At 35.7% G+C, this 23,725-nt stretch overlaps 1 protein-coding gene across 1 annotated transcript in view; it reads left to right on the top strand.

Annotated features, from left to right (window-relative positions):
* Positions 1 to 1,394: 1,394 nt before the first annotated feature.
* The window catches only part of foxo6a (forkhead box O6 a), a 26,385-nt gene continuing 4,054 nt past the window's right edge, over positions 1,395 to 23,725 (top strand). Inside the window, exon 1 of the mRNA XM_073847421.1 lies at positions 1,395 to 2,048. Coding sequence (XP_073703522.1) covers positions 1,626 to 2,048 — 423 coding nt within the window. The 5' untranslated portion in view covers positions 1,395 to 1,625. The remainder of the gene's footprint in view (positions 2,049 to 23,725) is intronic.

The raw sequence follows: 23,725 nt of genomic DNA, 5'->3' as shown, positions 1-23,725 counted from the left end.
GCTCTAAAAGTCGCACCTTAAGTGAAGTGTAATCCAAAAATCAGAACGTCATCACTTACATGAGTATACCAATTGATACAATGCACTAGTCCATTAACACGCTCTGTGTTGAGCATGACAATATCATAAGTGTGAGATCACAGCTATTTGTGTGCATTTCTTGGTTTCTGTGGGTGTATTGTGTAATGTGAGTGTGGCTGTGTTGGGTGGAGACAATAAAATACTTGTATGTGGATGTTTTAAGGATTTGGATTGTGGTGAATTATGTCACTCTTGGAATGTCTATGTGTGTTTCTACCCTTCAATCCTATAATTTTATCCTTTTTGCATGACTGAGCTGCAATGTTAAACAAGTCTGCCCTCTGTTCTTTAGCAAACACCGTATTTGGAATTAACACAACTGTCATGCCAAAACGAAGAAGAAAATTGATCAGCATTATTTCAACCTTAATGGTTGAAACATTCCAACTACTTCAAAAACCTACACTTTCAGGTAAAAAGACACAAATGCTGTAAAAATGATTAGTACATTGAAAGTACATATTAGTACCTAAAGTGTACATATCAGTACATAAATGGTATCTATAATAAAACACATTTAATAGGAGTATTCCTTTAAAGAGTGTAGAGTGAAATAGTCTGATTTGATTTTATCTCTGAAAATCAACTTTGTTAGATATGCTGAGGAGGGTTACCTAGTTAATCTCAGTTTAGTTCTGATATCTAAGTGAATGGTGGTAAAATCGAGCACAACTTTAAAGAATGATTCCAGGCTAGTTTGTTGATTTATTACAGGTTCCATTCGCTTGAAATATTATGTCTGGATATGAGACACTGTAGTGCCATGGTAATAACCACTATAACAAATTAAAGCCCTGTAGTAGCAAATTAAATAGTAACAAATTAAACATTGTTGTGAAATGGCTGTGGAAATCTTAGTCTGTCATTTGGCCTTAGGTTGTAATTAGTCAGGACTGGATTTGGGTGTCTGAATCTCAGTCAACACACCCCTGATCTTATTCAGCCTATGCACAAATAAAGATCTGAGTCCAATTAGAGAATGACTGACAAATATTGAGAATGAACCAAAAAGTGGTATGTTTATTAACAGAAACGGCACAAATTTAGATTTGTTTAAATTGCATTCAGACATCAAAATTTGGTAGAAAATTACAAACTCAGCTGAAAATGAATAGAAAATCTGAATATATACAAAAGAATATACAATAATTGGTTACAGTGGTTAAGTGAGTAAAAAAGAATATGTTGGGGACATTACCAAATATGCATTACGACACTGATTATGCATTGGGAACTTTTTAGTTCTCAGTGCAATGCGAAGATCTCTCATCTGTTGCTGCTCCAGTTTTGCTTGTAATCGAGCAGGAGGAGGATGCTGCTGCTGCGGTCAGAGTGAGTTAAACCGGGACAGAAATTGAATATGAGCCGCTGTCTGAACACATGCATCCATTATTTCTGCAAGCCAGACTCACTTCAACATGATGCGCTCTCGTCTACACCATCCTCCTCTCTCCTCCTCAGTGAGGTGGACTCATTGAGGCGTTTCTGAGAATACAGTATCACCTGACTACATCTACCTGGCATCGGCTTATTAAGAACAGACGATGATGATAGACGAGGATGAAGCGGAAGCTCATCAGGTGGATATGGAGTCGGATTTGGTCAGCAGACCTCGCTCATGCAGCTGGACGAACGACTTCTCATGTGAGGTGAACGCGGATCTGTCGCTTAATCTCTCCATATTTAAAGTAGATTCGGATCATGTTCCATCACCGGCGTGCAGGAGGAGGATGATGATGCTGGACGCCGGAGGATTTCACGACTTGACGGGAGCTGCGCTGCGCAAAACCAAGGCATCCTCCCGGCGGAACGCGTGGGGAAACCAGTCCTACGCGGAGCTCATCACCCGAGCCATCGAGAGCACACCCGAGAAAAGACTCACCCTGTCTCAGATCTACGACTGGATGGTACGATATGTGCCCTATTTCAAAGATAAAGGAGACAGCAACAGCTCTGCCGGGTGGAAGGTAACACATGATACATGCATGCACACAATGGCAATTCACGTTTGTTGGTCAACTTACACTTACAAGGTTCTTGACTTGGTGATTTGCTCTAAAAACAGTCAACACTCCATATTTGTCATAGCACTACAAGAAATACAATATATATACACACATTCAGTATTCAACATGTACTGTACTGTATACACACACACACACACACACACACACACACACACACATACATAATACTGTATTTAATAAGAGGACTTCATATATTTCTGAATTAATCTAAATGAATTTTGGAAAGATTGAGTCTTGTTCTTAAACTCTGGTTATTTAATACAGAGGAAAAAAGGGCAAAGGGAGGAAAAATGTGGGTGTTAGAAAGAATGTATGCAAAATATATAGGTATAATGCAATGCATGTTTTATAATACACATAAAATTGCTAGAGTATTTTTAAGTGGATGATAATGGAGGACAAAGCATTTTAGGAGGGAAACCTCTGCATAATGTAATCATGCATTATCAGTATCCCACTGCTCCAATACTCTGCAATCAGACTGATTCATTCCGAACACTTGATTCATTGTGACACATTTGTAATTTTCTTTTATTTCAGATTTGAATTTCACACTTTATTAATTTACAGTTACAAGCATTCGATTTCAGTAACAACAACAAGTATTATTTACTTCACTGGAGTTCTAAAACAGCTCACCTTTAAATGGTCCTTTATTTTCTATTTGGAGAGAACTACCTGTCTTTTTTCAGGGCTGTCTCAAAGTCATGCTGTAATTTCAGCTCTTATTTGATCTAGTCACATTATCCACAAGGTTGGACAGGTATTTATAATGTTTGTCTTGCTCAGTGCCACTGACTTTTGAATAAAAATGTCTGTTGCTGACTAATCAGACAAATACAGGTGTTATTCAGCATCCAAATTATACAGTGCCTTTGAGTTAGGATTTTCAATGAGAAAGAATGCTGGCACTTTTGGCATGGTCTTTTGGCACTACTTCAAAGCAAGTAACCCATCCATAGTATATGTTACATTTGTTGGTTCAATGTTTCATCCAATAATGATCCTAATAGAAAACCTCATTAATACAATGCAACTCTGTTTTGTTCACATGTTTATATATATATATATATATATATATATATATATATATATAGAAACTTGGAATCTAACCTTTATGGACATAATCTATCCATCCTTACCATCCTTACCACTTGTTCAATGTAGAGTATTCTGTGGTCTGGGCATTAGTCAGGGAAACACCCTGAATGAGCTAGTATTGAATCCTATTGTCAATCATATTTGTGACCCTGGACCACAAAACCAGTCATAAGGGTTGATTTTTTAAAATTGAGATTTATACATCCTCTGAAAGCTGTATAAATAAGCTTTCATTGATGCATGCTTTGTTAGGACAATATTTGTTTGAGATACAACTATTTGAAAATCAGGAATCTGAGGGTGCAAAAAAATAAAATAAAATAAAAAATAGAGAAAATCAGTGATGCATATTACTGATAAGAAATCTAAAAGTTTGGATATATTTATGGTAGGACAAATAAGTATCTTCATGTAATATCCTAATGATTTTTGGCATAAAAGAAAAATCAATCATTTTGGCTCGTACAATGTATTTTTGGCTATTGCTAAAAATATACCTGTGTTTTGTCGTCCAGGGTCACATTTATAGTTATGTGTAATTTACTTTTAAAACTCTCCTAACTATTTGTTTGGATTTAATTGTGAGGAGCAACAATTTGCACCCTGATGTCGTTACACATGAAACAGATCAGCTGCAGATATTACATATGACAAAAGTACTGTTTGTCAGAAACACATTGTCTTAGATTAACTGCATTGAATTGTGTGTCAACAAAAGACACATTGAGGATCCCATGATAGCATCAATACTGTGGTTTGCCACTTGGATTGTGCTAAAAAAAATGAGATAGCAGCCTCACAATGGATCCTCAGTCTGCTCAGCCCTCATAGTTCAGGACAAATGTAAGCCCATATCATTAAAATGAGCTCGTCAGAGGTGTGTTGAAAGGGAATTAGCTGCATTATCTTAGTATCAACCACTGCTTTAGCTCCAAAAAACCTGTTGAGACACGTCCTGACCCACACGATAAAGGCGATCTTTATGGCTTTCTTAGCTCTAACCCTAACGTTAGAAATGCATATACTGTCTTAAACAATGCAAAACAAATGAAAGCTTTAAATGAGACAAATTTACATCAAAGACAGACATTTTATTGTATTTTAATAGTTAATTTCTTCATGTTTCATCAAGCTAGTTTTTTTTTTTAATCATACAGTGACCATATATCTGAAATTAAATACATGGACTATTTATGTTTAGTGCAATATGTCAATATATCATTGAAAGTTTCATAATTTTTATTTATTAATTCAAATTATATGTTGTGCAGTAATGCCAACCAGTCACTAAGTGGGAGTTGTTGACACAGTCCTACTGATTTAAGAGTAAAGTAAAAAACTGAAAAGATAAAAATTTTATTTTAAATAACATTTTAGATGAGATAAATATTTTTTTTTGATTTTTTTTTTATCAAAAATGTAAAAGTTGTCTTGACAGAATGGGTGTAAATCAAAACACCACACAACAATTTTATTGACAATATCAAATTACAAAATAGAAATTAGACTTTTTGTTGTTATTGATGTGATGAACTATAGTATATACTTTCTAAATAACTTATCATCAGCAGTTATGAACTGTAAAGACTGCTCGTAACTTTCAAATGCTTGTAAATGATGACAAAATAATGCTCATTTGCTCAGTCATGACTGTGATTTACTCTATGGTCTGGTTGTCTGTAGTCTAGTTGCAAAATAGTATATGAAATGATAACTTGACTTGAAGCTGGTATAGCAAGCAGCGTCCTCTGTTGCACTAAACAAGTCCCATATGATAGAGACAGAGTCTGTAAGTTCTTTACTCTTTCTTCCCTCATTTCACTGTTGCAGACAGTAAAAAAAAAAAATGAAATAATAAACAAAACATTTCTATAAGCTGAATAAGCTGTGTTTCTATAAGTGTAGTCAGCTTCACTGACTAAAACGACTCTTATATCAACCGGTTCTTTTTGGTGAGTCAGAAACACAGCACACTTAGCCCAATGCTGTTTATTCGTGAGTTAGAAAATGATTACTTCTTGGCTAAGAGGTCTTCTGAGAAATCTAATTCATCTGGATAAGATGTCTGGAATAGGCTTATTATTTTCCATATTCTGTTTATTTTGACCTTGTTGAGTACAGAAACTATTTTCTTGAGGTGCAGTGATTTTCTGACTGGTCTAAATATGAAATCAAGAAGATCCTGATCATGTAAATTAAGCAGAATTACATTCTTAAAAACAAAGGTGCTTCATGTCTAAATGGTTCCATAAAGAACCTTTAACATCTGAAGAAACTTTCTGTTTCACAAAAGGTTCTTTGTGACGAAAGAAGGTTCTTCAGATTATAAAAAAGTTAAAAAGAGATGGTTCTTTAAAGAACCTTTGACTAAAAGGTTCTTTGTGGAACCAAAAATGGTTCTTCTATGGCATCACTGTGAAGAACCTTTTAAAGCATCTTTATTTTTAAGAGTGTAGGCAAGACTCTAATGTTCATTAATTAGATTGAAATATTTGTAAGACAAACTTTACGTTGGCTTGACAAAATCTTTTCTTAGAATCTAAAATAGTTTGATGTTTGAAGGTCAGAAAAGATAATTTTATCTAAAATACAGGAAAACATTGTGAAACATTAGATGGTTTTTACAGTTTTCTCATTACTCCAGTTTTCAGTTTCACATGATCCTTCAGAAATCATTCTAATACACTGATCTGGTGCCAGATAACATTTCAGATTATTATTAATGTTGAAAACAGTTTTTTGTCCTTAACATTTTTGTGGAAACTGTGATACACTACCGTTTAATTTTACTATTGATTGATTGATTGATTGATTGATTAATTGGAGAAATGTATACTTATATTCAGCAAAGATGCATTAAGTTGATCAAAAGTTACAGTAAAGACATTTATTATGTTACAAACGATTTGTATTTCAGTGCTGATCTTTTTAACTTTCTACTAAGAATACTGCAACAAATGTATTTACTGTATTTTAATCAAAAAAATGCAGTCTTGTTGAGCAGAGATTTAATTAATTCAAACATAATACAAAAAGAAGGATGTACAATGCTCTCTGAAAAAAGTCTCTGAATTCTTTCTGTACAAAAACGAGCAAGAACACTATTAAGCTTTATCATTTTCCTATTAGGCTGTTTTTGGTGAAATGTTGGTCTATTGATAGATATGCATAAGACTGATTGCCTGTCACAACAAAAAATGACTCTTTCCTCATTATTGTATGTTTTAATGTTTTAAATGTTTCATTATTAGATTTTTTAATGTGCCCTTGTGGGTGTGCGCATGAGGCTTTGTGTGTCTTGACAACATTTTTAATCCACCATATATTCTTTTCTGAAGGAGGGAAGGAAAGTGTGTGTGTGTGTGTGTGTGTGTGTGTGTGTGTGTGTGTGTGTGTGTGTGTGTGTGTGTGTGTGTGTGTGTGTGTGTGTGTGTGTGTGTGTGTGTGTGTGTGTGTGTGTGTGTGTACCTGGTATTCATCACGTTGTGGGGACCAAATGTCCCCACAAGGATAGGAATACCAGTAGATTTTGACCTTGTGGGGACATTTCTCAGGTCCCCATGAGGAAACAGGCTTATAAATCATGCACAATGAGTTTTTTTGATGAAGTAAAAGTGTGCACAATCTCCTGTGAGGGCTAGGTTTAGGTGTAGGGTAGGTGTAGGGCGATAGAAAGTACGGTTTGTACAGTATAAAAACCATTACGCCTATGGAATGTCCCCATAAAACATATAAACCCAACGTGTGTGTGTGTGTGTGTGTGTGTGTGTGTGTGTGTGTGTGTGTGTGTGTGTGTGTGTGTGTGTGTGTGTGTGTGTGTGTGTGTGTGTGTGTGTGTGTGTGTGTGTGTGTCAGTGTGATGGCTGGTAATGTGCTGCCAGGGTATTGCGCGGCGGGTCAGTACGGGTGCCAGGCAGTCAGTCAGACTGTAATGTGAAGTGACTAGAGTGTTATTTATAACATGTCTTTAAGGTCTTTAATGGTGCAAGGCAGCAGGGCAAAGAGTCAGGAGCCAATGAGAGAGAAAGAGAGATGACAGACAATGAAATAAAGAGAGAGCAAGCAGGTTCACATTTTGTATATAGAAATACAAAAACATCTGTTGTCTGATATTTATTTGAGATATTTCAAAGTGCATCATGGGAGACCAGTAAGTGAAGTGCTTCTTTCAGCATGTTTGTAAAAGACTGTAGAATACTGACACAAAGTATATGATTACTATCATGGCACTAGAGATTTCTGCTGGGAAATTCTGATTTACTGATCAGTTTGCTCCTGTGAACGTGTGAACAAAAATATATTCTTTGCAATAATGTAAAAGAATAAAGGAAACAAATTGTGTGGGGAAAAAAATAATTATGGGGAAGATGAACTGGTGGCAACAAACACTTTTCTATTAAATGAGATTCCTGTAGCTTGAACAGAACAGCATGGCAGTAGCAACACCAAGGTCAAGGCTTCAGTTCAGTTGTGTACTTTTGGATGAAAGCATTTATCAAACGCAAAATGTGAGACAAGAAACCATCAAAAAAAGTACTTCCACAGAAATACAGCAGAATGAGTTTTCTTCACAGTTTCTTGATAATAGACAGTTTTCTTGCTCACTGTTATATGAAGGTCACATAAAAATAAAATTAATTTTAATTAATTTAAATGCATTTCATATGTAGATTTTATGTATGTAGGTTTTACCCTTGTCTCACACCTTCTTGCATTATACCATATACCATGAAAATGCATTATAACAATTTGAATATAAAATATGAGAAATGTGATGTATGAAGACAATAAAGAAGTAACTAGGTAAATGTCACTTCTACAACAACAGAACATGTTAATAGTTAAAAATTTTAAATTAAACAACCTTGTGCTGACCTTCTATATGTTTGGGTGAATATCTTACATATTATTTTAAGAGTTTTATAACACTCTGAAGGTGATTGTTTGGAAAACCTTCACCATCATCTGATTTAATGAATTGAATAGTTTTTTTTTTTTTTTTTACCAATAAGCTATATTTTATCAAATATTCTGAAATGTAAACCCTAAAATATTACATCACAAAAAAATACAAAGTTCTGTCATGAAACTCTAGATGGCCCTGGTTGATAGGTTCTAACTCAATCTGATATAATCATAATATTGTTCAGATAGCACAGCTGATTGCTTCATTTTGTGCCAGCAGCCAATGAGCTTGCTGCTCAACATTTAAATACCTAGCTAGAGCTTGCTTTGGCAGCTTCTGTGCATTTCAGAAAGCTCCTCCACCTTCCCCAGCTCCACCTGTATAGATCTGCTATGGGGTGATTTCATGCATGTTATATATATAGGGGTTATTTCATATATGTTATATGTGCAGCAGCAGCATGTCTGTGGATGTCTTGGCAGTAGCGAGGTCTTGGCTGCAGCAGCAGAGCAGATCTATTTTCGCTAAGACCAAACACATTAGCATTGGCATGTATATTACCATGCTAAAACTCTCCAAGAGTTGTCGTGACATCGTGCACAAGCATGATATTCGCACTTAAATATTCATTTAACTAACCTACTAAATACAATTTGATTGCATTTACCATGGTACTGGGGGCAGGCCTCATTTTGCATCATCTCACAACCTGTTGATTGGTGGTTACCTTACATTTGTAAGTTAATCAGTTACACGTATCCATGCATGTGTTTAATGTATAAATCTATGCCTGTCTTCGTGTCTGATGTTTGCGTTCTTTATGCTGTGTGTCTTGCCTCATGTGATCATGAATGTACATACAGTGTGTGTTGGGTGTTTGTGTGTGTGCTGATGAACTCAGTTGGAGACTGAGTCCTCAGGGAACAGCTCCTGTTAATAATTCAGACATGGCTTATTATCAAGGAAGTGCAGATTTCATCTTAATTGCAGGCAGTCTGTTCTGCTCAGTATCCCATGAAAACATGTATGCCTAAATGTTCAGCTTGGCACACACATGAAACAGCCTTCTAATTGTCATGTACCTTTCAGAGGCAGTATAAAATAACTCCCTCACAGAGACAAAAAGAAGTTATTTTTCACACTTTAGAGATCATGTATAATTTTCTGCATTTTAAAATACTTCCTTCTTTCCTAGTTTATTGTGCTAGTTAAGAGTGGGGGATGGTAGGAGTGTTTGAGAAAGCAGTCTGGATACAATCATAAAAAATGTGGCTTCCAGAAATTTCCTATAAAAACTATTTTAATAAAATGGTGATGATGTTTCAGGTATTTCAGGCTGGCATATTGGCGCCTGTATAATATAGATATTGATATGATTTTAAAATCATTCTAAATTTTAAAGAAGTCAACCACATCACAGCTGTAATAATGGCAGAGAGTGATATTGTTGGAATCACTTTCCAGCTGATGAACTGACAGCCAGAATTCATCAGAATTAAAAAAAAACAGCCCCACAGCATGAGGCTACTACCACCACACTTTACTTTTGGGATGCTACTGTGCAGGTGATAGGCAGTGCCTATGTTCATCCAAACATGATGCTTGGAACTGAGGTTCATCAGACCAGATAATCTTGTTTCTCACTATCTGAGAGTTCGTTAGGTGCTTTATTGTAAAATCCAAGTGAGTTTTCATGGGTCTTTACTAAGGAGAAGATTATGTTTCGCCACACCACCATAAAGACCAAATTGGTGGAGTGCTGCAGTAATGTTTGTCCTTCTGTAAGTTTCTCCCATCTGCGTATATGATCAAGGAGCTCAGTTAGAGTGACCATTAGCTTCTTGGTCACCAGTATAACCAAGCCCTTTCTCTATCAATTGCTCAGGTTGGCCAGGAGGCCAGCTCTAGGAAGAGTCCTAGTCGTTCCAAACATCTTCCATTATGGATAATGGAGGCTACATGCTTCTGTGAACCTTCAATGCAGCAGAATTTTTTCCTTCCCCAGATCTGTGCCTTGACACAATGCTGTCTCTGAGCTCTAAAGGCAGTTTTTTTTTACCTCAATGTTTGGTTTTTGCTGTTAGACCTTTTATTGAGAGGTGTGTGCCTTTCCAAATCATACTCATTCAAAAAAAATGTGCCACATGTTAACTCGATTTGAAGTGTAGTAACATCTACAAGCAATATGAATGCTCCTGAGCTAAATTGCCCAGAAATATGAATACTTATGCAATGGAATCATTTCAGTTTTTTATTTCTTATAAAGTTGTTACCAACCTGTTTTTTACTTTGTCATTATGGTGTATGGAGTGTAGACTTATGTGGAAAAAAAGTTATTTAAAGCAATTTAACGAAACAAAGCATATTAGTGTCGGACCGCAATCTCATAAAAGCATCGACGGGAGTAGAAAGTTGATAATGAGCAAACAAAAAGAACACAGACGCAGCTACCAAGGGTAAAACATGCAATTATTTATGTTAAGTAATTGCACAAATACCAGTAAATTTACAAACCTTAGTAAATCACACTGTATTATTTATTTAAATATTCTCCTCTCAATAAAAATGTCTTAAATCGAAACTGTCTTTGATAAATCCTGACAGTAGTTTTTTCATGCCAAAAAAGAGGGTTTGCGCAAGTGAAAACTCATATTGTTAATAAAACAGTCAGCTTGAACTGGTGTTACAACAGAAAGCCACTTTATGAATCAGAAGTGACCTGTCTATAAAATTATGGCCATTTTTAAATTTATAATTTAACAAGTATTTAAGGCAGGTTTTTTACATTGTGATTATGGAATTATATCAACCAAACCCAAACTGATTCAGAATTTCAGCATGCTGTATTGTCTCCATTACACCAACAACACACTGTAGTGTTGCTTCTCTGCTTTGGCTACTGCAGTTATTGGTGTGTTAATATTCGCAGTATCCAGCGCAGGGGCGCCGCTCACAATTTTGGGCCCTATGACAAAATAGGAGGTTGGGCCACCCCTACCACACAAAAGCAGATCTCTGGGGGCCCCTAAAAGCCCACCCCCCACCCCCACCAACTTAGTGGCGCCCCTGATCCAGCGTATATAAATGTGAGCGTTGTGGTAGAGTTTGGAGAGCATACTGAACTGCCCACAGACTGATTTAGAGTCTGTGAAATGGCAGAGTGTTGCTGGGTTATGAGCCGTCTGTGGTGATTGATGTCTGGGAGAGGCTATATCTCACACAACTCACAGTTACCGCTGACAAGCTGACACACTGTTCAAACTGCTGGGGTTATCCAAGGTCCAGGCTCATTATGATTCCTCGGAAGCAGTGCTGATATAGACTCTGTCACAAATATGGAACAAAAGTGCCAATGGTACACTTGATTAAGTATTGTGTGTTTCTGTTAGGTCCATGTGAACATAGAGTGTCCCATTTGTTATTTTATGATACAGAAGTGTGCTCACGAGTGGCCCCTTTGCAGCCATTATCCACCCTTCTGTAAAGCCTGCATTGGTAGACTTTGTAGCAGATGACTACCTGACAGTGAGGATAGCAAGTGTTGTGGCCATTAGCACATTAAAGACAAGGCCAAAGTGAAACTCACTTTGACACAGCATGCGTGTGCTGATTCTTTAATCTCAAAACTGTCCAGATGACTGCAGGTATAAAAGCAGTTGAGTAGACCAGTAGAACAAACACACAGACAGACAGGCTATGCTACAGGTAGTCAAAAACCTATTACACTCTTTTTTTAAAAGGTGCTTCACAGCAATGCCATAGAAGAACCATTTTTGGTTCCACAAAGAACCATTCAGTCAAAGGTTCTTTGAAAAACCATCTCTTTCTTACCTTTTTATAAGAACTTTCTTTCACCACAAAGAACCTTTTGTGAAACAGAAAGGTTCTTCAGATGTTCTTTATGGAACCATTTGGACAAAAAAGATTCTTCTATGGCATCGTGAACACACAGTAGATGTGGGATTAAAATCTACATTATGTGGTTTTCAGGAGCCCTTGTGAGTCCAAAAGGCAATCAGGTAAGAGTTTATTAACCAAGACTCAATATGAAGTCAAAACAAATTCAAAACCACATATGACGCCATAGAACTAGAAATGATTTGCTCAGAATTGCAGCAGTAAGAACTGGATGTACAAACTGTTCAGCAGGGGTAATTGAGGTGCTGAGGGAGGTATACACGGTTGAGATGTGGTCATGTGCTGTTTGATGAAAGTAGGTCAGTCTGAAGGCTGGATGTTTGCTATTCCATCCATGTAAACTCTGAGCTCGGAGCCAGCAGATAGCCCCACATGAACTCATGCTCTTTATCTCTACCATTATGCAACTCTTTGTTCCATCTTCCGTCTGTTCTCTTCATCTCTTTTTTCCCAAAACTTCTTTGCTGTTCTTTTTCATCTTTTTTTTCAATTCTGCCTTTTCCAAAAACATTTTCCTGAGCCATTTCTCAATCTTCTTTCTGTCGCTGTATGTGGCTGGAATAGCTCAAACAAACATGAAAATTATGTTGTCATTTATGCACCACATGTGTTCCAAACCAAAGTGTCTTTCTTTCTTCTGTTAAACATAAACAAAATGTTTAGCAAAATGTTCACTCTGCTTGTTTCCATACAACTAAAGTGGCTTGTATGAAAACAAGCATTTAGCAAATTGCAACATTTAATTTTATTTTATACAGAGTAGTCTTGCCAGTTTGGAATGACATCAGGGTACATAAAATATTGAGTAAAAGATTTTTAATTGTTTTTTTTTAAGTGATAATTCTTATACTTGTATATGAGTCATAAATCCTAAACTTAATCAGATTACTGCCTTTCTTCTAAGAGATATGCATTGGCATTTACCCAAGTCCTTCAACTTGGTACTCATTAGTGATTCACTCTCCTCTCTCCACCATCGAGTCTGTCTAGGGTTCACGTCTTGAGTAAGCGTCTGTGTGGTGCTTGTGCGCTCATTGTTGGCTCAGTTGACAGTATGACAGTTGCTGCTTCACCGTGGCAGTCAACTTGCATTAAAGGTCAGAGTTTGTGGCCAGGGGGCCTTACCCTTTTTCTTATTTTCTTTTTTCTTTATTTTGAGAGAAAGAGAGAGGGGGAAAAGATGAAAAGGAACACAAAAAATCCACGATTCCCATGCCACCTTTCACTAGAATCCAGAATGTTTCAGTTGTGGATAATAGAATAAAATGCAGGGTTCAACAGATTACCTTGTACCAGAACATTGCTGGCCCTCCAAAGATACTACAAAACCAGACTTAAGTAGCACGGGTATATTTGTAGCAATAGCCAAAAATACATTGTATGGGTCAAAATTATACATTTTTCTTTAATGCCAAAAATCATTAGTATATTAAGTAAAGATCATGTTCCAAGAAGATATTTAGTACATTTACTACTGCAAATATATCTAACCTAAACCAATATTACATTTTTTTTTTTTTTTGCACCCTCAGATTCCTCAATTTCAAAAAAATTGACCCTTATGGCTGGTTTTGTGGTCCAGGGTCACATTTAGAAAATGTCCAAATTTAGATAACAATTTTAAAAATAAGACTAATGCAACTGAATGCATAAACTGAATGCAACTTTGTGGTATTTAAAAGCTATATTTTGCTTTTGAAAGACAAAAAAGTAACTGGAGCTAGTGCAGTACACTGTAAACATCATAAATGTAGAATAACTACACAAATTAATTTAAAAAATGAATAAAGACTGCTTAATAACCATAAAAGTAGAAGCTTTTCTTAATAGCTTCTTGAACTGTAAACTTTACATTAGTTTAATAGAGGAAAAAATAGGCAAGGTTTTTGATTAAATGCCTGATTTAACACCAGCTCAATATATTTTTGCTTTTTTCTAATAACCCCTTGTGATTTATTTTTTTAAGGCTGGTTGCTAACAAGTGGCTAAATGAGACAACAGAGGTTTTCAGGGACACTAAACAGCATCACATCAGTATTGCTTGCAAAATAAAGCAAAGTATTGCTTTATTTTGTGGTCTCTTAATTAGTTGTTTATTAGCATGCATATTACTAGAATATTAGCCATTTATTAGTACTAACTAAGCTCATAATAATGCCTTATTCTACATCCCTAATCTTACCCAAACCTAAACTTAACAACTATCTCACTAACTATTAATAAGCAGCAAATCAGGAATTTATTAAGGGAAAAGTTGTAGTTAATAGTGAATAAGTGTTCCCTATTCTAAAGTGTTACCAAAAGAACTCATCTTCTGCTTCTGTAGATTTGCTGTTTTTATAATTGTGTTTTTCTCAAAATTTCAGGGATTGTATTTATTTATTTTTAAATTAAGACTGAAAGAGTTTTCACTATCCTGGGGGTTGTTAGCCTTGTGTTAGCCTGTTAACCAACTATGGTCACAAATATTGTTTAATTCCATGAGAGTTGAGAACGATAAATTAAATTAGCATCTTTTGGTTAGTGGTCAGCTTGTGTCTAAATGTGTTTTTTAATAATCTTTTTAAACTTTTGTGACCACTTTTGGTCACAGCATTATAGCAATTAAATATTCACTTAGTTATCAACAAAGCTCTCTCTGTTTTGTTGTAGATCAGTAGGCTGTTATGCTGCCTCAGAAGCCTGTCGGGATATTCAGTTTCAGGATACCTTAAAATGCAAATGCTGCCTGTGAAGTCATGGTCTAATTGGGCAGCAAGGCAACAAGTCAACTGCATATAAGCTTTCGGACACAGCCATGGACTTAAAACACAACTGAGAAATGTGTCATGCTCTGTGTGAATAAATCAAAGAACCCAAGTAAAAAAAAAAAAAAAAGAATAGAATAGGATTTCAAGAATCACATGTGCCAAAATAATGTAGAATGTTCACATTCAAGTCTTCACAAAAGAATCTACTAGTTCCAGCTATACAGGATATATTAATCTTTCAGAAAGCAAAGTTAGCAGATAAGAAAAATAACTTTTCTAAATTAAAATAATCAATGGATTCACCTAATTTCAAGCCAGTTCATGCCACAACATCAAATTTCACTTCACTTTTCAAGAGACTCCATAGAAGGTCAACCTGCCTCAACATTCTTTTAAACAGACACTACTAAAATCTCCTCCAGACATGTACCAGCCATTCATGTTCGATCTTATTAGAGCTTTTACTCAGCAGTCTGAGCCGAATTGCACATTAATATTTCAGCATCCCGTGTCCAGGATCTCAGAGATGAATGCATCTCATTTGTTTCTCTTCTCCATCTCTGAAAGTGTCTGCCCTTACTCTCTACTCCCCCTTCTTCACTCTCTCTCTGTGGTGCACATTTACTATCAGACTCTAACTCGAAGCGACTTAATTGGACATTTTTTTTCTTTTTTCTTTTTTGTTTCGGGAAATAGCTGGCAGTTGGTGAGGGAGATGGACATCTGTAATTACCCATCTTTCCTACCACTAACATCAGGGAAGAGGCATGCTGTTTCTTCTCCTCGCTTTTCATATAAGTTCTCTTGATATTTATTGTCTACTCTTTCAAAGCAATAGATATCTATGAAATCAGATTTCACAGAGATACATCCAGTAGGAGTGTGCAGTATGACCAAAATCTTATATCACAGTTTAAACAATTGTGTTTTATGGTAACTATTGTTTTAGTCTTTTCCACTCTTTAATTATAGCCTAACTTAGAAAGACTTAAACTTTAAAAGCTGTAAAATAAAAGGCTACGGTTTGTTTGTTTAGTTTTATATCAATTTTTCATGCTTAGCATCCATACATAACATGTCAGGGTGCAGTGGTCATGATGCAGACTTTACACTGACTGATTATTTAGCACTTTTGACAACCTAGTTGATTATGAAATCTGTTGTTTTTCACATGCTTCTGATTTTTGCTTAATTTCTACCAGTTGACATATTTCTATTATAGCATGATCATGTCACCAACCTGATGTAAATATTCAGTATCTTGAATAGATATACTCTGGAAACAAATTTGTAACTGTAAACAGAGAATTAAAGGAGTAGTTCACTTTCAGAACAAAAATTTACAGATAATATACTTACCCCCTTGTCAGTGTTTTTTGAGGGAAACATTTCAGGATTTCTCTCCAATGGACTTCTATGGTGCCCCCAAGTTTGAACTTCCAAAATGCAGTTTAAACGCAGCTTCAAAGCACTCTAAATCCCAGCAGAGGAAGAAGGGTCTTATCTAGCGAAACTATCGGTTATTTTCTAAAGAAAATTTACATCTTATATACTTTTTAATCTCAAAGGCTCGTCTTGCTGCGCTAGACAAGACGAGCATTTGAGGTTAAAAAGTATATAAATTGTAATTTTTTAAAGAAAATAAATCGTTTTGCTAGATAAGACCCTTCTTTCCTCGGCTGTGATCGTTTAGAGCCCTTTGAAACTGCATTTTGGAAGTTCAAACTCGTGGGCACCATAGAAGTCCATTATATAGAGAGAAATCCTGAAATGTTTTCCTCAAAAAACATAATTTCCTTATGACTGAAGAAAGAAAGACATGAACATCTTGGATGACAAGGGGGTGAGTACATTATTTGTAAATTTTTGTTCTGAAAGTGAACTACTCCTTTAAGTGTGAGCAAGAGATATGTGACCCTGGACCACAAAACCAATCATAAGGGTCAATTTTCTGAAATTGAGATTTATACATCATCTGAAAGCTTTCCATTGATGGGTGCGGTTGTGCGATTTGTGAAAAAAAAAAAAGCATAGTGGAGAAGCTTTTAAAAACATTTTTTTCTCTCTCCATAGGTGGAGGTTGATAAACTGTTGAAAAAAAAACTGATAAAGTGTAATCTGTTAACAACAAACATTATATACCCGTTTTTTTAAGCAACAACCAGATAATGAGTGTCATGTCATGAAATGTTTTTAATACGAAGGAAACTCTAACGTGATCACAATTTAATAAAAATATTGTAAGTTAGGCCTATTAATTGTAATGATTTTATTTCAAGCAACGAATATATTATTATAGAGAAAGTGAGCAGAGTGAAAGTATAAACAGAGCTTTCTGAAACTCTGAATCAGTAAACCACTGCGTCGCAAAATGATTCACTGCTTTTTTTTGCTTTTTGTTTCGAAGCGCTCCAATCAGATCGCTAATCATTTGATTCAAAACGGAACTTCTAAGCATGTATGTCAAATCATTTGATTCAGAACAGGACTTTAAAAGCGCGTATCGCAAATAATATGATTTACATTGGGACGTAGGATCGGGACGCAGCTTCGCGGATGTTTTATCCCCATCGGGGATAAAAATAATTCAGCAGAGGCAGGGATGCATAGACCAGAGGGTTTGTTAGGATAGAACAATATTTGGCCGAGATACAACTATTTGAAAATCTGGAATCTGAGGGTCTGGAAAAAAAAAAAATCCATATATTGAGAAAATTTCTTTACATTTGTCCAAAAGAACTTCTTAGCAATGCATATTACTAAGCAAAAATTAAGTTTTGATATATTTAGGGTAGGAAATTTACAAAATATCTTCATGGAACATAATCTTTACTTAATATTCAGTTTTTTTTCTTTGGCATAAAAGAAAAATCAATCATTTTGACCCACACTCTTAAAAATAAAAGTGCTTCACGATGCAATTGAAAAACCTTTTTTTCTAAATGGTTCCATAAAAAACCTTTAACATCTGAAGAACCTTTCTGTTTCACTAAAAGGTTCTTTGTGGCAAATAATGTTCCTCAGATTATAAAAAGGTAAGCAAGAAATGGTTCTTTAAAGAACCTTTGACTGAATGGTTCTTTGTGGGACCAAAAATGGTTCTATGGCATCGCTTGAAGAACCTTTTGAAGCACCATTTTTTTAAAAAGTGCACTGTATTGTTGGCTATTGCTAAAAATATACCTGTGCGACTTAAGACTGGTTTTGTGGTTCAGGGTCACACATGAGGTCTGAATAAAAGATACAAAGGTACAAATCTAGCTACAACATGGTGAGATAGTGAGGGAACTCGTACTACTGATTACTTTGTGTATGTGTGATAAAGATGACAGAATTTGAGAGAAGCCAAATATTAAAGACAATATTTGCTTTTATATCTGTCTACATAGTCAGCCTGCAGGGGCATTGTCTCAGAGGACAAAAAAATTAAGAAAACTATGATTTACAAAATTAAATAATAGGCCAAAAGGCTGCTATTGTTACCTTCTAAAGCATCCTAACTGAAATGGAATCTTTTGAGTGAATTATTTGGAATGCTCTTCATAGGCAGCGACTCATAGCAAATAAAAAAGTGTTACTGTTTAAATGTTCTTGTTTTGCTTTTTGCTTTTAATTTTACTGTCTACTATCATGGCCGTGTTTTAAAATACTCCGTAATCATTGTTTAGGTCAGAAGCTCATTAGTTTCGAGCTAGACACAATTTAATCATTGATTGATAAATTGATAAGGGTCTAACAGATTTCATCTAGCCCATGTTTTAGCCTGTTGTAATCCCTAACATGCTAATTAACCCGTTTGAAATGAATCCCAAAATCATTCCTTTCTCAGCTATTAGTCAAGTCAAGCAACCTGCATCTTTTGCTTTCTCCCATCATGCGTGAGTGAATCCCAGCCCCTCCCCCTAAATTCACCCAAGTCACTTCCATGGGGATGGGAAACTGGTTGGGAGAAAAAAAGGCTGCTATGGCAACAAGAACCCTCCCTTTCCCATGGGTCTCCTTAGCAACTGGTCGCTTAGTAGTATAGCTCCAAGTGTGCCCAGTGTGCCAAGCTTGCATATGTGTGAGGGTTATTACTCTGCATAGCGTGACTGGGGCATGGCATACAGCCTGAATGTGGCCTTTAAAGTGTCTGAGCTTGATTTATTTATGGGATGTCTGACTTTAAAATGAGAGCTGTCAATGTCCACATGGACAGGGGACCCTCATTTTTCATTTTCGTATTTGAAGTAGGTGAATGTGTTAAAATTCCATTGATTCAGCCGAATTCCTTATTTTTTAAAGCTTTCTAGAAGTATTTGTAAAGATTTTTTATGTTAATATTGTATGTCAAACATAGAAAAATGTACAAATGTACAACATCCAAAGGTTTTTGCACTGACATACAGAAGAGCGCACATCACGTTGATACTTCTCCATTTTCCATGCTAAACACAAACCTCACATATTTGCTTTTATACAATTAAATAGTTAATTGTGTCTATTAAATTGTGATTAGATGTGCACTGACCTTTACGACAAAGGAAATAAGATTCTTATTGCTGTGAATGAGATTATGCAAATGCCTGCATTTGTCTTACACTGTCAGAAATAAAGGTACAAAAACTAGTACACCTTTGTACCTTATTTATCCCCTAAAGGGTGCAAATTGGTAGCTTAAGGTGAGACGCTGCAGGTGAATAGGGTAAAATTAACTAATAGTCACCACCTTACTTATCCAATTGATTGATTACTTAATTGCAAACATTTTTTGTATTACAAGTTTTCTAAAATGTTAGGTTTAAATATGCAAATGAGGCATTATTTAATTAAATATGCGCTAATTTGCATACATTCTAGTACAAAAATCTAAAAACTGTATGAAGTTGGTTTCAAAATTCTTGTTTAATTTTTTTGACATATTAGAATCATAAGTTTTCATTTTAAAACTTTATTTTGGGTCTCTCATTTCGTCTCGACATAATTCAGAAAAAAAAATTGAACAGCTAGGAAACACTATATTTTTTAAAATTTTTGGGGGAATAAAATGTATAAAATCAAGAAAATTATATATGAACAAATCCCTCTGTAAAAACCTTCAGGATATAGACAATAATAAAAATGTAAAGTTTGATGTGTGTAAGTGCTACTGAAGTGGAGATTTATGGCTCAGTGTAGGAGAAAAAACTCATTTTGAGAAAACAACCTTTGAAAATATGTATTGTAATAGAAATGTATTGACACAAATAGATAAAGTGCTATAAAAGAAAAACTTAACAGTGTTTTTTGGATGTTTTCTTTCCACTAGTCTAAAAAAAAAAAACACTTTTTGGAAAACCAAAAAGCCCAAAATCCTAAACTTGGTAGGTGTATGAAAAAACAGCGATTTTGCCTGCAGTGTCTCCCCTTTAAGGTACCTTAAAGTGTTCTCATCCGTATCTAAATGGTTACCTTTTGAAAGGGTACCACCACAGTAACATGACTGTGACGTATTGTATTTTGAGACGATTTTGGTGGACTGTGGACAGGGGGATCCCAGGCCGCACCCAAAAGGCTGAGCCAAACTGGCAGAGGATTCTCGTTTTTCCGATCTCCTGTCTGCTTCTCAGATGCTCAGCTAATCTGGTGGCACTATTTATAACTATCTAACCCACGCTGACTAGCACCCACACCCACAGCTCCTGCGGGAAACACAGGCTGCTCATGGCAATTAACACACAGCAAGCCAAGAATCACCCACCATTTCCATTACCCCTTCAGCAGACACTGGAGTGAGCACATTTATCTTATAGGGCTGTTAATATTATTGTGGTTCCATGCAATTCAGAAGAAAAAAAAAAAAGAATTTGAACAACTTGTATTATATGGCTGTTTGGTGTGCAATCAGTGCTAAATCTCAACCACATTTTTTATTAGTGTCTTTAATGGCAGAGGGACGCTGTATAATTTTTATAGCCCTATTATAATACATAAAGTATCTCAGTAGAATTTTTGTGGTCAGCAATTTATGTAAAGCCCTTGTTAATTGAAAGTGCATCTTAATTTCTGGAAAAGATATAAATAATGAATTATTCATCATTTAATAATCTCATAATTACTTGAAGATCCATACTACGTCATGAATGTATTGTCATGAATTACATATTATTGTATTTATGTATATTGCACTGTATATCCAGTTTTATTTAAATCTTATATTATCTGTCAAGGTTTAATGAGAGTGTCACAGAAATATGTCAAGAATGCACATCCTTATTTTGCTAATTATCTTTTTCCACCATCATTTCTCATTAGAGAAGAGCCTGTTCAAAAGTTTGCACAAGCTTCATTCTTAATGCTGTGTTGTTACCTAAATGATCCACAGCTGTTTTTTTTTGTTTGTTTTTTTAGAGATAGTTGTTCTTGAGTCCCTTGTTTGTCCTGAACAGTTAAACTGCTCGCTGTTCTTCAGAAAAATCCTTCGGGTCCCACATATTCAGTTTTTCAGCATTTTTGTGTATTTGAACACTTTCCAACATTTTGAGATCCATCTTTTCACACTAAGGACAACTGAGGGACTCATATGCAACTACTACAGAGGGTTCAAACGCTCACTGATGTTGCAGAAGGAAACATTTTTAAAAAAACATTAGGAGCTGGGGGGGTGAAAACTTTTGAACAGAATGAAGATGTGTAGATTTTTCTTTTTTTGTCCTTAGTCCCTCTGTTGTCCTCGGTGTAAAAAGATGGATCTCAGAATCATACAGTCTTTGTTGGAAAGGGTTCAAATACACAAAAATGCTGAAAAAACAAAGAATTTGTGGGACCTGAAGGATTTTTCTGAAGAACAGTGGGCAGTTTAACTGTTCAGGACAAACAAGGGACTCTGGAACAACTTTCACTAAAAAAAAAACAAACAAAAAAAACAGCATTGGATCCCTCTTATTTGGTAAAATAAATAACATTTTGCAGATTCTGCAAGGTGTACGTAAACTTTTGACTTCAACTGTATTTCTCAAGTGAATTAGAAACAACTAATGTCTTTGCATATTTAGGAATGGCAGACTGTTTTGTGTTGGAAATGGATGATAAAACAAGTGATAATTCCCAAATGTGTTTACCTTTTCACCTTTTTCATTTGCTTTGAACCCTCATTATACCACACATTAGTTACACCGCACACTAAAAATCTTTATATACCAATTGTTTCCATTAATAGTCTATAAATTGGTTTTAGCTGAGCTTTAGCTTTTTTTGTTTTTTAAATAAAGCCTGAAAAAGTTGTCGAAAACCTAATGGATGTGACTTTGTTGTCTAGAGCATTCTAGAGAATGTATTATTATGATGAACAATTTTTTTTTTTTTTGAGGGAACAAGGATGATAGCACTATAGCACAGGTCAATGAAGATTGGCAGCATCAAGGGATCAGCATAATAAACATGCTGGCTGGGTGGGGCTGGAGCAAACAGATGGGTGGCAAATGGTGTCAGGATGGTAGAGTCTCATGGTGGTGCTTGTAAGTACCTGGACCTCACTGGGACATGTTCCCTAGAGCAAAGAAGGGTGGAGCAGAACAGAGATTCATCAGCAATTATGCACAAACAAGACTGGGGAAAAGAGCTCCAGCTGTCCTATAGCAATTTACTTAACGCAGCAAGAAAGGGAGGGGGGAATCCAAAGATGTTAGCTTTCTCAATGGCAAACTGCTCTCTCATCCTCACAACAAATCTGTTGTAGTATGCCGCACCTCTCACATTAACATTAGGTAATTGAAGTTTATGTGTAAAAAAGGTTTTAGTTCTTTAGCGTGAGAGTTTTTGGAGCTAAAAGTTTACTGCACATCGACATGAGGACATGTTGCTCTTGTAAAGCATTAGGGAAGGAGACAGAGTGAGCTCTGAAATGTAACATATTTCTTTGCAAAAGAGGAAGTATTTTGTTCATTTGTGCTCTCAGGGCGTACCATGGGTCTGTGGTTAATTAAAAGTCCCTGGAAGTGTTCTAGTTAAGCTGCAGAAAGTGGAAATGTTGACTTTATAGCCTTTGACACAGCATCTCTTCTTTTGTCTAACAGGAGCAGACACAGTGTCAATGCCAGTTAGCTTTCCCAGCAGTTCTTCTCTACTGGACAGGAAAATGGTGGGGCGGGAGAAAGTATACAAGACATAAAATGCCTTAGAGAGACACTGTGTGATATCTTACCTCTGGGCTGCACCCATGTTGTCTAAATGAACATTCAAGATATCCCATTATTGATTCTGATCTGTTAACCACCATTAATTGTCCAACACATAATCAAAGTCATTGTCAGTGTAGTACACCTCTAATAAGTACAATCTTTGCCTTGGCAGTGAGTAATTCACCCAATTTAGTAAATAAGGATTAGCCTTGAATTATGTGTAATACCCCAGATAATTATTTGGGATATCATTGAGAGATAGTGATGGCAGTTATTTTTAGTTTGTAGAGGTGTAATGCACATAATAAACATCTGAAAATTGCCCTGTTTTACGGTAGCTCAATAATAAGGATCCCTGTTTGTCTGTCCAAAACCACCACAGATGACTGTTTCCATGGCTACTCTCTAGTATTGTTACCTTAGGAAACCTTTTGTGTCAGATGCACCTCTATGAGACCTAATATTTTACTTGAAATAGCCAGTGTTATATTTGTGTGTGTATAACTTGGAAGCTCAGACTTAATGACTTTCCAATGGCAGTGTCACCAACTTTTTTTTTCTTTCCTTTTAAAACAAATGTCACCATTTGTTCTTACTCGGTTAGACAAGCTTGGCATTTAACAATGTTGATTTTTATGCCATCATTAGATTAATTAGCCAAAAATAATCTAAACACTGTGGCACTTTGAAAACATTGTCTTTTAAGTTTAAGTGACTCATCAGATATTATTGGTTCAAAGAAAGCCTTAAGTTTGGGGTGGGGATGTCTATTTATCTGACTAATGAAGGATAGACTGAATGTTT

This window comes from Garra rufa, chromosome 9 (genome assembly GCF_049309525.1).
Source record: "Garra rufa chromosome 9, GarRuf1.0, whole genome shotgun sequence".
NCBI lineage: Eukaryota > Metazoa > Chordata > Actinopteri > Cypriniformes > Cyprinidae > Garra > Garra rufa.
The sequence above is the reverse complement of the archived record's forward strand: the minus strand, read 5'-3'. Positions and strand labels throughout refer to the sequence as shown.